The sequence below is a fragment of the Silurus aristotelis genome (assembly GCF_946808225.1).
Source record: "Silurus aristotelis genome assembly, chromosome: 6".
NCBI classification, from domain to species: domain Eukaryota; kingdom Metazoa; phylum Chordata; class Actinopteri; order Siluriformes; family Siluridae; genus Silurus; species Silurus aristotelis.
Genome location: NC_139579.1, coordinates 15518842 through 15532583, shown reverse-complemented (window position 1 = coordinate 15532583; position 13742 = coordinate 15518842). Strand labels below are relative to the sequence as shown.

At 36.7% G+C, this 13742-nt stretch overlaps 1 protein-coding gene across 8 annotated transcripts in view; it reads right to left on the bottom strand.

Annotated features, from left to right (window-relative positions):
- Positions 1 to 13742, bottom strand: part of evla (Enah/Vasp-like a) — a 46223-nt gene that overhangs the window by 13547 nt on the left and 18934 nt on the right. For 7 of the 8 annotated variants that reach the window (XM_083543688.1, XM_083543689.1, XM_083543690.1 and 4 more), the window contains exons 2-3: positions 8265 to 8433; positions 5053 to 5230 (exon numbers count right to left, since the gene is read on the bottom strand). In XM_083543688.1, coding sequence (XP_083399814.1) covers positions 5053 to 5230; positions 8265 to 8433 — 347 coding nt within the window. Of the gene's footprint in view, positions 1 to 4177; positions 4441 to 5052; positions 5231 to 8264; positions 8434 to 13742 lie in introns of those variants that run through there. The other variant, XM_083543691.1, reaches the window with a different exon arrangement.

Here is a 13742-nt window from a genome sequence, read left to right as displayed (position 1 = left end):
TACCATTACTGGAGTAATATCAAAAATTTGGGATATTGTAATAGATTTAAGCAGATCTGATCATTTTTATTCCAGCATTTTATGTTATAAAAAATGTGCCGTGTTAATTGGCACGACACAAATTCTTCACATTAATACACGACATAAAAATTTAATTAAAATTTCAGTTTTATTTTAAAACAACTCAGATCCATTACTGTAAGAATACCAGTATCAACTCAGAATCAGATACTCAGAACTTGGAGGAAAAAAACCCCAAAAAACTTACATCTCTCAAACTAGGGCTGAAACAACTAATCGATAAAATTGATAATGACATTTGTTCTCAACGAATGCAGTCATCGATTAGTTTGGCTGCTCAAGTTAAGGGTTTGCATGAGAGTAAGATAACACGGCCGCTTGCGAAATGACGGAGAGTACAGGGTCAACCGGCAGCAGGATAAAGTGTGAGTCCCAAGTCAGGGATGAAGGTAAAACATCAGCACGGTGAGCAAAAACTGTAGAATCCTCATCATGTAAAAATGGTGTAGTTTAATGAAGTGCTATTGTGTAAACTGTTTAAACTTCAGGACAGTCGCACTGGATCCGTTCTGTCGTGACTCGCGAGCATCAGGTTACACGATCAGCTCGCTCACGATATAGTGATGGATTCAATTAAAACGGTGCGAACAAACACTACATCTAAAAGCAGCAAATAACAGCAGCAGTAAACGAGTACATTTTTAATCATGGTTGTGGTTTTCCGTGAATGATTATGCCAATGCATTTCTTTTTTTTTTTTCTAAGCCTGTAAGCTCGCTGCATTTCTCCGTTTCATTCTCTCTTTATAGAATTTGTCTACTACAACAGTAACTTGTCTGTTTTCAAAACATGATCTACTGTGGCTTTAGTATAAGTTCAAATGCTTGTTTTTAATGTTTTATACTTAATTTATGCAAACCTTTGCATGTGTTTGGAGTTAATTAGCTGATTAGAGTGTGACACCACAAATCTTTTACACAATTTTCTGAGATACTGATTTTTGGATTTTTATTAGCTGTAAGCCAAGAAGGTCCCCTGGTGGTCTAGTGGTTAAGATGCAGCGCTGCGACCCGGGTTCGATTCCCGGTCAGGGAACCATCCCCAGCCACTCTTAGTGCCGGTCCCAAGCCCGGATAAATTGGGGAGGGTTGCGTTAGGAAGGGCATCCAGCGTAAAACATGTGCCAAATCAAACGTGCGGAGGATCCGCTGTGGCGACCCCTAACGGGAGAAGCCGAAAAGAAAGTTTTTAGTTTATTAGCTGTAAGCCAAAATCATCAAAATCAAAAGAAATAAACACTTGAAATATATCAGTCTGTGTGTGATGAATCTATATAATATAAGAGTTTCACTTTTTTTTTATTTAATTACTAAAATAAATCAAATTTATAATAATATTCTAATTTATTGAGATGCACCTGTAAATTATTATACAAAAATTAATTAATTATATATTTTAGATGCTTATACCTTCACAACTAAACATGTTTTAGGCAAAACAATGTTGTATTATATTTTATATAAATTTTTTAAGCATGGTTGTGAACTTGCCATCTGCAATGTTGAATTTAATTTTTTTTTTTTTACTGAAACAAAAAACCCAACATGCGTAAATCTGTTTGAAGGAGAAATCCCCAATGCACTCTAACAAGCACCCACTATAAACTTTATACAATGTCAAAATTAAAGATGTTTAAGAAGAAGTTTAACTCAATGTGTTTTTGCATTTTTTTTAAGTACACTTTTAAACATAAATACCCTGAATTACAGTTTTAGATCCTTATTATAAGCAAAACATCTAAACAAAACCAAAAACCCCCCAAAAAACTCACCCAACATTTTTTAACTCGTCTGATATATAAAAAAAATAAATGTATAAAATTATAAAATATCATAATGAATCATTATTAGTTGCAGCCCTACCCTAAACCAAACTGTGAAATATGAAAAAGGTAAAAAAATATATACCTTTGCACAGTTGAGTAAGAATTCATAAATGTATTACATAAATGACACTAAATGGTGAAAATATATTCATATAAATTCGGCAATGTTAACCAGAGATATTAGCACCATCATTAGCACCACTAAAAGCGAAATGACTTATATTTTTGATCCAGAGCTGAATATTGACTTCAGATCTCAAAATTCTGAAAATATATTAATTAAACAGCGACACAGAGAGTGGTGTGTTTGGTTTGGGAGATGACTCATTTTCTAATCAGTGTGTGTGACACGGAAAGCAGATCCCACACGACTTGCCCATACATCATCCGTCTTATATATATATATATATATATATATATATATATATATATATATATATATATATATATATATATATATATATATATATATATATATATAGCTAACACCATCACCATTAAAAAAGTTGAGTATGCTTTTACTTAAAAATCCTGTTTCCCAAAAAGCCTAAGCAGCACAACATAATATATTTAAACCCACTATCCTATGACAGCTTTTCAACAGACATTTTACATCATTAAATTCAACCTTTTTATTCAGTTTTGTGATTTCCATCCTTATTTCAGGGTAATTTATTTTCCAATTTGAAAATGGATAATGTTCTTGTTTTATATACAACAGGTGTCTACTAAAGTGGTTTATAATTGTCATATTAACCATATACAGTAGTATATATTTCACAGCAGTACGAAGTGAAATGAAACACGGTCCCTACAGGATCAAGGTGCTATTTGAAATTTTTTTTCACTAGGACATAACAAATAACTGGATCTCAAAAAACACACAAAAGACCCCAAAGTTGCAAAACTAGCATGGAAAACCTGCAGTGCACTCATATTTTTAGCTATTAAAATGATCTAATCTATAACCCTCTTTCTTAATCTTAAATTTTACAATATACCTTACAATTGAAATTGCATTAATCATCAGAGACACACTGTCGACATTTATTTTGTAAAAATTTCAAATCGATGCAACATCAGCTCCTATCTGTCAACTAGTATCTACATATATAGAATTAAAATTGTATGTTGCTGTGAATTAGGATTTTTATTTGGAGATTAAAATTTGCTGAACTTCAAATGATAATATCAACTGGTAAAGCGATACAGGTTTCTTTATCAGATCAGAAAGCTAGTGTTGCATGAAACGAGGCATTATTTTTCACCCCAGTCACCGATGAGTTTGTGTTTTCACTTCCCGGTTTTTCTGTTTTCAGATTCTAGAAATACCTCATGCAACATGCACTGATGCAAACTCGAAACATAAAGCTGCCAATGAGGGGTTTTTTTTGCTGATGATGCAAAATCCTCAGAAATGAGAAGATGAACAGGAAAATGTAAAAGAATTAAAGGAAAAACAGAGGGATCATATGGCAGGCAAAATATCACTCCTTATGTTGAATAATAAAACAATTCACGAAAAAGATTAATAATCATTTTCCCCACACCCTTACAACAGAACAATCAAACACAGGTACTGCACTGATTAACCAAGTATGTGATTTTAGTATTTGTCAATGTATTTCTAAAATAGATCTAGTCTACACCCTATCCAGGATTTGGAAAAACATCTTGCTTAATTCCTTTTCTTTCTCAAACTCTCACTTCCTTATCTGTAATTTTAGCTCTTACCAATATTTCAGTCAATAGCTGTAGTGCTTGTCATCTAATAGATCACTAACTCTCTTTATCTCTGCCATAACTCACTGTATAAGCTTTATTACATCCAGGAGTCCTATGTATGTGTTGTTCAATAATTGTTGATTGCATTTCTCATTAATATGATATTGATCCTGGTGTGGAAAAGAAGCTTTTGCTCTTCTGTTTTTAGGGACTAAAATTGAAGCTGAATAGTGAAATATTTCCAGTGTTTCCAGGTTTTTATATCTAAAACACCATCAAAATTTATGTTGACATCACATGATGTTTTGAATCGAGGTGAAAGGAGACACTGATTGATGCTTTCTGTTCAGAAATAGTCACGTCCATGCTCGTGAGGAGCCTCAGACGGGCACTGAGCCAGACACCTTTCAGAGCCTCCACTGAGGACTCCACAACAGCACCTCATAGACATTGCATTACACTGTCAACATCATGCAGAATATCATATTCACTTCCATTAACAAAGCAACATCCACATCAGCTAATGCACCCCTCAGTAATACTTACTGCTGAGTTTTATTACAGCAGAGCTCACCCGTCGTGGCCCAGGCAAGCATGGCGGTCCTAGCATAGTACCCTATGCTAACTCTTCTTTTGCAGGTAATCAGTCTGAACAACAGACTAAACGGCAGTTCTAAATGCTAGGTTATTGTACTAAGAACACATGCGAGTGTATCCAGACATATGCAATAACCTTCTCTGTGCTTGCAAGATGCTACTAGCAAACTCATCTCCAGTTCCCACCCCAAAAAAAGCATGAGAACATGTAAGATTGGTTTCTGCGACAACTTGGCTCCATGGATATTTTAGCCAAGCTAGGCACCAATGGGAAGATGTTGCTACTTAACCCCCCCACCCCATAAGCTTTAAGTAGCAACAACATGAAACCCAAGAAGCTCATGTGCTGTTCTTAAGTAAGTGACTACATGTAAAGGGGAAAAATGTAACATACTGGTCCACTGCATCACAACAGCTTGTACAGTAAACAGCAGCTCAGCGCAGATGTTTTCATAATTGAAATAATCTAACATTCAGATCTTTATTTAAATGTGTAAGTAATAATCTGGTTATTTATTGATGTCAAAAGAGCTTTGTATTCCACATGTGGCTCAGTTTGACATTTTGAGTAATTGAGCTTTGGAGTCCATGTATAATAAAAGAATGATAATGACAGCTTGTTGAAAAATGATTTCCACCACTGTAATAAAATACAATTTGAAATATCACAGACCACCTGGCTACACTGCTGAATGCCACTGGGTATGCAGTCACAATTCACTTAAGGCCTGGAAGTACAATAAGCTAAGCAAAAACTATTATTTTAGATATCACTATGATTTCCTTTAACTAATAGTATAAGAATACCTTCCAACTGGTCCTACCTGCATCTTGTGAGCTGAGCACATTGAGGGCAAAAAGCATGGCAGTAGAGAAAGTGGTGGCCTCCTCCTTGCTGGCAAAGTTGAGTCCGTAGACTTGTCTGGCATCGCGCCACTGGTGGAACGTCGGAGTGGCCTGGTTATATTTCAGACCCTTCACTATAGAGTAGTTTATCACAACCTGTCATAAAAAAAAAAAAAGATGATGTCAGGCTACAATACTGCAGCAAACTATAGCACTGACAATCTGAATTTATTTTTCAACTAATAAAAGAAGAAGTCAGTGAGATAACAGTACAGTAGTCACTCTGGAACAATAGTTGCAATCTGACAATTTGCACTAATCGTTGATTGCATGTTTCTATATGTGCACTTTAGTTTTTAAAAAACTTTGTTTTTTGTTTTTTTTTTTTTGGGGGGGGGGGGGGGGGGGGTTTGTAACGCCATGCCAGCTTCTACATTCAAGGTGAAAGCTAGGTTTAGATATACAAACATAAGACTAAATAGGATAGTTCAGATAATTTTTTTCTAAAAACCTGAAGACTAAATTTCGATTTAAAAACCTTTTTAAATGTATCAACAACAACAACGAAAGGAAAATAACATTCTAAAACAATTCTCAAATGGGTAAAAGTTTTTTTTTAGTAATTTTAGTAATTTTGTTGTTTCATTTCACTGTGTACTGCACCAAATGTAAATGATTAAAATCTAAATAAAAGCCTACTTGATAAATTGACTAGGACACATGTACAGATTTTTGCTCTAATAATGCTTTAGTTTCTAAAATCTTCTACATTTTACAAGAATATGAATAAAATAGATCTAACACCTGTGTAGTTAAACATCAACTTTGTATTCAATTTTAATGCAAATTTTCAGCATTTGCATTCAAATTGAATACAAAGTTGATGTGTACCTTTTAGAATAGGGTATTTAATATGTACAATACATTTATATGTGTCTGCATACACAATGTCTAAACAATTAATGTCCACTTATTTGAACCTTTATGTAATTGAGGTATTATTTGTTTTAACTTCTATTATGCAACAGTTATTTAAGTATTGTTTAGCATAGCCACACTGGTACATTGCACTTTATCACTTTGCTTGTCTTTGTTTGCTAAGTATAATTCTATTTGTTACAGTAGTCTGCTACACAGAAACTGTTAATACAATTACTACAGGCTGTCAGTACAATGGACACAGATTCAACACAACAGCACTCTTGCTTGTGTGATATAATACTTATGTAAAATTTGAGAACAGCATTAAAGGCCAACCCTGAAGACTAATTATACTGGTTATTACCACTAGCAAATAATTCCCTCTTCAACTTTTTATCAGGCACAAAATATATATATATATAAAAAAAATATATATATATATTTTTTTTTAATCATTAATGAATAATGTTATCAAACCACCATGTGTGACAAAAATGTCTGAGTGAAAGCAGCCAAAAGACAAGAGTGAGACAAGAGTATCTTAGAAACTGTCTACAAAACCTCTCAGACTACAGCCGTGGCCAAAAGTTTTTGGAAAGACACAAATATTGATTTTCACAAAGTCTGCTGTTTTTACATCTTTTTTTGTCAGAATTTACTATAGTATACCGAATTATAATTACAAGAATTTTAGAAGTGTTAAAGAGTTTTTTGACAATTACATTACGTTTACACAGAGTCAATATTTGCAGTAGTGACCCTTCTTTTTCAAGACCTCTGCAATTCACACTAGCATGTTGTCAATTGACTTTTGGGCCACATCCTGACTGACGGCTTCCCATTCATGAATAATCAATGCTTTGAGTTCGTTAGAATTTGTGCTTTTTTTGTTTGCTCACCCACCTCTTGAGGATTACTTTTCACTTTTCACTTATGTCAAGGTGCTCAATTATGGCGGAAAAGGATTTGTTCTTCACCAAACTGTTCGGAGAATTTGCTCTCTAAAGATGTTTTTGTACCATTCTTTAATTCATGGCGGTGTTCTTAGGCAAAATTGTGGAAGAGCTTACTCCCTCGGCTGGGAAGCAACCCCACACATGAATGGTCTCAGGATACTTTACTGTTGGCATGACACGGGACTGATGGTAGCGCTCACCTTTTATTTTCCACACAAGCTTTTTTTCTGGATGCCCCAAACATTTGAAAAGGACATTAATCAGAGAAAAAGAGTTTACCCCAGTCCTCAGCAGCTTAATCTCTGTACCTTTTGCAGAATATCAGTCTGTCCCTGATGCTTTTTTTTGGACAGCCAATCTCCCCATCTTGACACCAGGCCATCCACCAAAAGTCTTCCCCTCACTGTACATACAGATGCCCTCACCTCTGCACTTTGCTAGAACAATCATTTCAAGCACCACCCTCTTTTTAAAGCTTTCTGTCTGTTATTCCTACTCAATCAGCATGACAGCCTTGTCCTAGTCAGCACTTTTACTTGTGTTAACGAGAGAATCTCTGACATGATGTCAGCTGGTCCTTTTGTGGCAGGGCTTAAATGCAGTGGAAATGTTTTTTTGGGGGGGTTAAGTTCATTTTTCATGGCAAAGAGAGGCTTTGCTATTGGTTGCAATTCATCTGATCATTCTTCATAACATTCTGGAGTATATGCAAAATTCTATCATAAAAACGAAGGCAGCAAACTTTAAAATGTATATTTGTGTAATTTTTTCAAACTTTTTGGCCATGGCTATATTAAAAATGAAGAATTTTTTTTGCTTTGCCAATAATAGGACAAAATGCTGTCCTGTATGAAAATCTCTAAACAATTCTGTTTCAGAGACAGTATTGGAGTATTAGACACAGTGTATACTCGGGGCTGAAAGTGTAGAAGAACGACTCGTTATAAATAAGAACTGGAAAGTTTTAAAGCCACCACCGTTTTAGGCTGCTTTGATTTAAATAAAAAAACTATAGCAGCGCTTACAGAATCCTTTGTTAATTTGGTCTATTTATATTGCCAAAGGTTTCTGGATTTAGTTTTTTATATTTCCAGTAAACCAAACATGTGAATAGCTAAATGCATTGTACTTTACACTTGACCAAATGGGCTATTTTATTATAATTTTTTTTTATACCTCTTACTTTATCCATATACCGACACCCTTGTATTTGTCGTTTATATAAATTTTTGTCTGGTCATCGTGCAGTAAGATACTCTTTTTGTGGTTGAAAAGAAAAATCACATTTCCTTCACACTGGCCAATGTTCTCACCTGCTGGTCTTGTAGTTTGACTCCCACCACACGGAACGTGTTGTTAGCAGTGTTGTGGTAGATATTGATGCGGCTGAAACCCTGTTGGCCTGGTTTGATCGGCACCCATTTCTTGCTGGTGTCATCGTAGATCATCACAGAGGCCCGGGCCTGGCAAATGCTCTGTTCACTATTGAGGGGTAAAGGAATATTGAAGGTGAAAAAATTAACTATACTGGACAAGGTTACCTGAGAAATTAACATATGCACAGACTGACATGCTGTACAGTGCATCCGGGAAGTATTCACAGTGCTTCACTTTTTCCATGTCAAAGTGGATTAAATTTATATTTTCCTCAAAATTCTACAAACATTACCCCATAATGAAAATGTATTCACAGCAATTAACTTTTTCCAAAATGGAGTACCCGCTGTATATTTATTACTTTATTTTATAGTTAGGTAAAGGTCCCCTGGTGGTCTAGTGGTTAAGATGCAGCGCTCTCACCGCTGCGACCCGGGTTCGATTCCCGGTCAGGGAACCATCCCCAGCCACTCTCAGTGCCGGTCCCAAGCCCGGATAAATTGGGGAGGGTTGCGTTAGGAAGGGCATCCAGCGTAAAACATATGCCAAATCAAACGTGCGGAGGATCCGCTGTGGCGACCCCTAACAGGAGAAGCTGAAAGAAACTACTACTACTACTACATTTTATAGTTAGGTAGTCTAAAAAGACCTAATAGCATTATCAGTCTAAAAGCTTTATACAGTGTTTTTTCTGTATGCAGAAAGGGTTCCCTCTTACATTTCATATTATATAGTGGCCTTAAGGGAGGAGAGGTTACCGCAAGTAACATAAACAAGCATACAAGCTGTAAATGCATGACAAGGCATAAAAAAAAAACAGTCCCGCCTCTACTATGGCAATGTAGTGGTAATGTAATTACACCACTGAATGACACTGAGCAAGGGGCGTTCCAGTTATCTATGCTAATTATACAGTAGGACATGAAACAGGCAAAGCCACGAAGCAAATAAGAGCTGCAGCAGCTGTGTTGATGGGCTGATAATCGGCCACGGGTAAATTAAAGCCAAGAGTTTCTCAGTTGCTTTAAATAGTCTTCTTTTGTCCATATGTTGACAAGGCACTCAATTAGCAACCGAAGAACAGGAAAATGTTGAACACTTTGGCAAAACGTAGCTTGCTCAATGAGTTTTCCCTTCAGATGTGTTCCAATTTAGGACTTCAAATTAACCCAAGGGCTGAAAGAAGACTTTGACACATTAGGAGACCATAAATATATACTGCAATCAGTAGAGATGTATTTCCAGATTTGCATGCAGAATTTACTTTATGTTTGAAGTTGGAATATTTTTAGATGGCAAATGAAAGGATGCAGATGAAAGCGGTTCTCATTATCTGAATCTTGTCTGTGTTATATTCTAAAGTTAAGCATAGTAACATTCCACCCTGCCTTTCCTATTACAATCTCACCGCTGCCAGACTCATCTCAATCAGAACAATTTTAGTCATTTAAAGTCGCTCCAGCAACAATGTTTTACACGCCCAATGAAGTCAATTATATGATACATTACGTTAATTTGTAAGAAAACCTAATTGACATGATGTAAATATCTAAAGTTTACTGCTATAGAGATTACAAAAACAATAATCACTGACATTCTAAAAAGTGAACAGAAGCTGGACAATTGTGAAAAGAACACACAAGTATAGAAACAGGAAGTTCATGAAAGTGCACAGGAAACAGGCGATTGAATGAAGGCGATTACATCATCAAACTTTTCTGCAGTATAGGATTGTATTCATTTATCTTCAGTAATCATTGTTACAGGCTGCAGTAGATCTGAAGCCTAAAAAAGAGATTGGAATGCACTTTTCAATCGCAAAGTCATTTACACCATGGAGCAATTCAAGGCAACAAATCAATCTCAGGTCATTTCTTTAGAAAATATAAATAAACTCAAAAAAACATGATATAAACTACACACAGAAATAATTTAAGATCAGGATCAATCCAGAGAGTTGGAATTCCACAACACTTCCTGCTACACCACAGTGCCACCCTTTAAATCATATGTTCTAAATAAAACCAATCTGGTACACATGGTCTAACTCAATTAGGCAAAAATATGCAACCTATTTGACAAAGTGTGGATTTAAAAGCCATATATAAGTAAATCCAAACTCTTTGAAAACTTCATCCAACATATAGTGTAATTTGTGAGTACATTTCATATAACTGAAATGTCATCTATTCATCAACACTTTCAGTTCTTGATTCTAATATTCATCAGTCTGCTCAACTTATTAACTTAGAGAACAGCAAGTACCGAGTTTGAAATGAACTATAAAATACTCTTTCTCTCTCAGAAAACAGCAAGGGGTGAGGAGATGATTCATCCTAATGAACATGACAAAGTACCAAAGTTTGGGATCATTTCAAACTAAAACAAAGAAAACACTGTACGGTGCATTTACCATTTTTAAAATAATAAGCAATTGGTTTTTTTTTATTTTATTTATATGCAGTGCGGTGAAAAAAGTAAAAAAGTAGTGGAGCACGTTTTTAAAGCTGGCGATAAATACACAGATTTAGTTTGTGGAATATTCCAAGCAGCTTTCCGGAGACAAGAAAACCACACCAGGATACTGTGTGACATTTAATACATTTCATCAAATGAATAGTTTCCCATAACTTAATCTACTGCACAACTTAATCTGCCACTGCAGAGGGACATTTTGAACGTAAATCTATTTGTATTTTGATGTAATATGGCAATAAAAATTAAACATTTTTTACTAAAAAGCTAAACAAATTATTTGTTTATTCCGGACAACGTTCACAGGGAATTGCTAATTTTAATTTGCAATTGCATTTCCCGTGTGTGGATGCATAAATTGTGACATAATCCAAACGCAATTGCAAATCTTGCATTAATGTTTGCATTTCCTCTTTCACGAATGCACTGCGACTGCCAAATTTCAAATAGAAAAGCAAAGTCCATTTGCAACTGTATTTCCAGTGTCTTACGAGTTATGACCACATCATATTAAAATATTAAAATTTAAATATTAATTACCACGTCTGCTTTTTTGCTTTCTCTGCATCACATGTGTAGCCTGCCAAAACTTAAATGTAATTGCAATTCCTTTTGCATTTGAATTTCCAAAGCCTTACACAGAAAAGCTGCTAATCAAGTGTCAAGGGTGGGAGTATATTATTGGACATGTTTGTATTGTGACGTGACCTCACTCACAGTCGACCGCCAACAACGGAAATGCCAATTAGACGATTTTGCAGTCATTATATGCTCGCACAGCAAGTTTATAACATTTTATACTCTTTATGGATTAAGTTGAAGTACCTGGGGTCAACAGTGCACAGTAATGGTAAGTGTGTTAGAGAAGTGAAGAAAAGAGTGCAGGCAGGGTGGAGTGGGTGTAGAAGAGTGGCAGAAGTGATTTGTGATAGAAGAGTATCTGTGAGAGTGAAAGGGAAAGTATATAGGACTGTGGTGAGACCTGCGGTGTTGTATGGTTTAGAGACAGTGGAATTAAGTAATAGACAGGAGGTGGTGCTGTAGATAGCAGAGCTGAAGATGTTAAGGTTTTCATTAGGAGTAATGAGGATGGACAGGATTAAAAATTAGTTTATTAAAAGGGGCTGTGTTTTGGGGACAAGTTAAGGGAGGCACGATTGAGACGGTTTGGACATGTACAGAGGTGGGACATTGGGTAAATAATAATAAGAATGCTGAGAAGGGAGCTGTTAGGCAGCAGGAAAAGAGGAAAGCCAAGTAGGAGGTTTATGGATGTGGTGAGGGAACACATGCAGGTGGCTAATTTAAAAGAGGCAATGTAGAGAACAGGGTAGCATAAAGAGGTATGATCTGCTGTGTATATATTATATATATATATACAGTATATATATATATATATATATATATATATATACACATACATACATACATACACACACACACACACACACACACACACACACACACACACACACACACACTGTCAGGGAGCGCCCTGCGCTCTCACCCGCTCATGCCCCGCCAACTCGGAGCTCCTCGCCTGATTACTAACTCGGCGCACCTGACTTTCATCAGACTCCCTCCTATATAAGCAAGTCCGCTTCCCACTATCACCGTCCGTTATTGCTCTTATGGACTCTAGCTGTCAGCTTCACGATTCCCCGTTCTGCTGCCATCTCTATATGCTAAACGAACTTTCTATACAGACTTTTGCTTTCGCTGCCGATTTCATTCTGGTTGTGTGTGTTCCTTAGATTATTCTGCACTTATCATTAAAACACTGTTTTTGCCCAGCTCCGCTTTCGTACGTGCATAACACACACATAGTCACGTGGGACCACCGAGCAAGATGTCAGCATAGTTGTGTAGCTCCTTAGGCCCATCCAAATTTTCAATTTATTTAAGCATATTTACTCCACGTTTATTTCTCAAAGTTTGTGTCCCTGGTGATTAAACACTTGTGAGTGGTCTGTACCGAAAATGTCGACATCCACATATAAATATTTCAAGGGAAGAATGACGAGCCGCATGACAACCAGGCAGACTTCGCCAGCACACGAGTCGCCATCACCCCAGCTGATTGAACAAGTTTCAAAGATGGAAAACCTTTTATCCGAAATAAGCAAAAAGAGCTCTACTTTGCAGGGAGTAGCGACGGATGTGTCGTCAATCAAAGAGGTTGTTACCGACCTTAAAAACTCGGTGAATGCGGTCCGAGATAGGCTGGACGAAGCGGAGGGCCACATCTAATATGGAAGATGTCACCTCGAAGCTTGTCGGTGACGGCGAGCGGGATGATAAACAAATGGAAGTTATGTGGAATCTAATTGAAGATATAGAAAACAGAAACCACCGAAACAACATGAGGATGATCAGTCTGAAAAAAGGGCTGGAGGCAGGTGGAATGGTCAAGTGCGTGTATAAAGTTTTATCGGAAGGACTGGGTATCGATCCGGATGGAAAGTTCGAAATTGATAGGGCACATCACGCTCTCGCTTCCAGGCTTAGTACAGATCAGCCACCGCGAATAGTCTTGATTAAGTTTCAGTGTTCGTCTGCCAGGGAGAAGGTATTACAAGCGGCCAGAGAAATGGGAATGACCGAATGAGAGGGATGTCGGATTTCCTTCTTCCTCAACATGTCAAAAGAGTTAGCCAGAAAACGGAGGGATTGCGGGGGCGACAGAATGATGGGACCAAATATTCTTTACCAGATCACCAAAGTGGAGCATATGGATCAGGTGCGGTCGGTGGGCAGGTGAGTCTGATAGCTGTGCTGTCTCAGGACAGTTTTGACAGCCAAGGCAGGGCTGGATAGCTGATTTGGCACCTCACGGACCTCAATCTGGAGTTGTTTGGACTAGGACGGACCAAATTGTTTGGTATGGCCGTCCTTTTTTAGTTGTCTCTTCTTTTTATTTTGTTTGTTGTTAAGCTTTG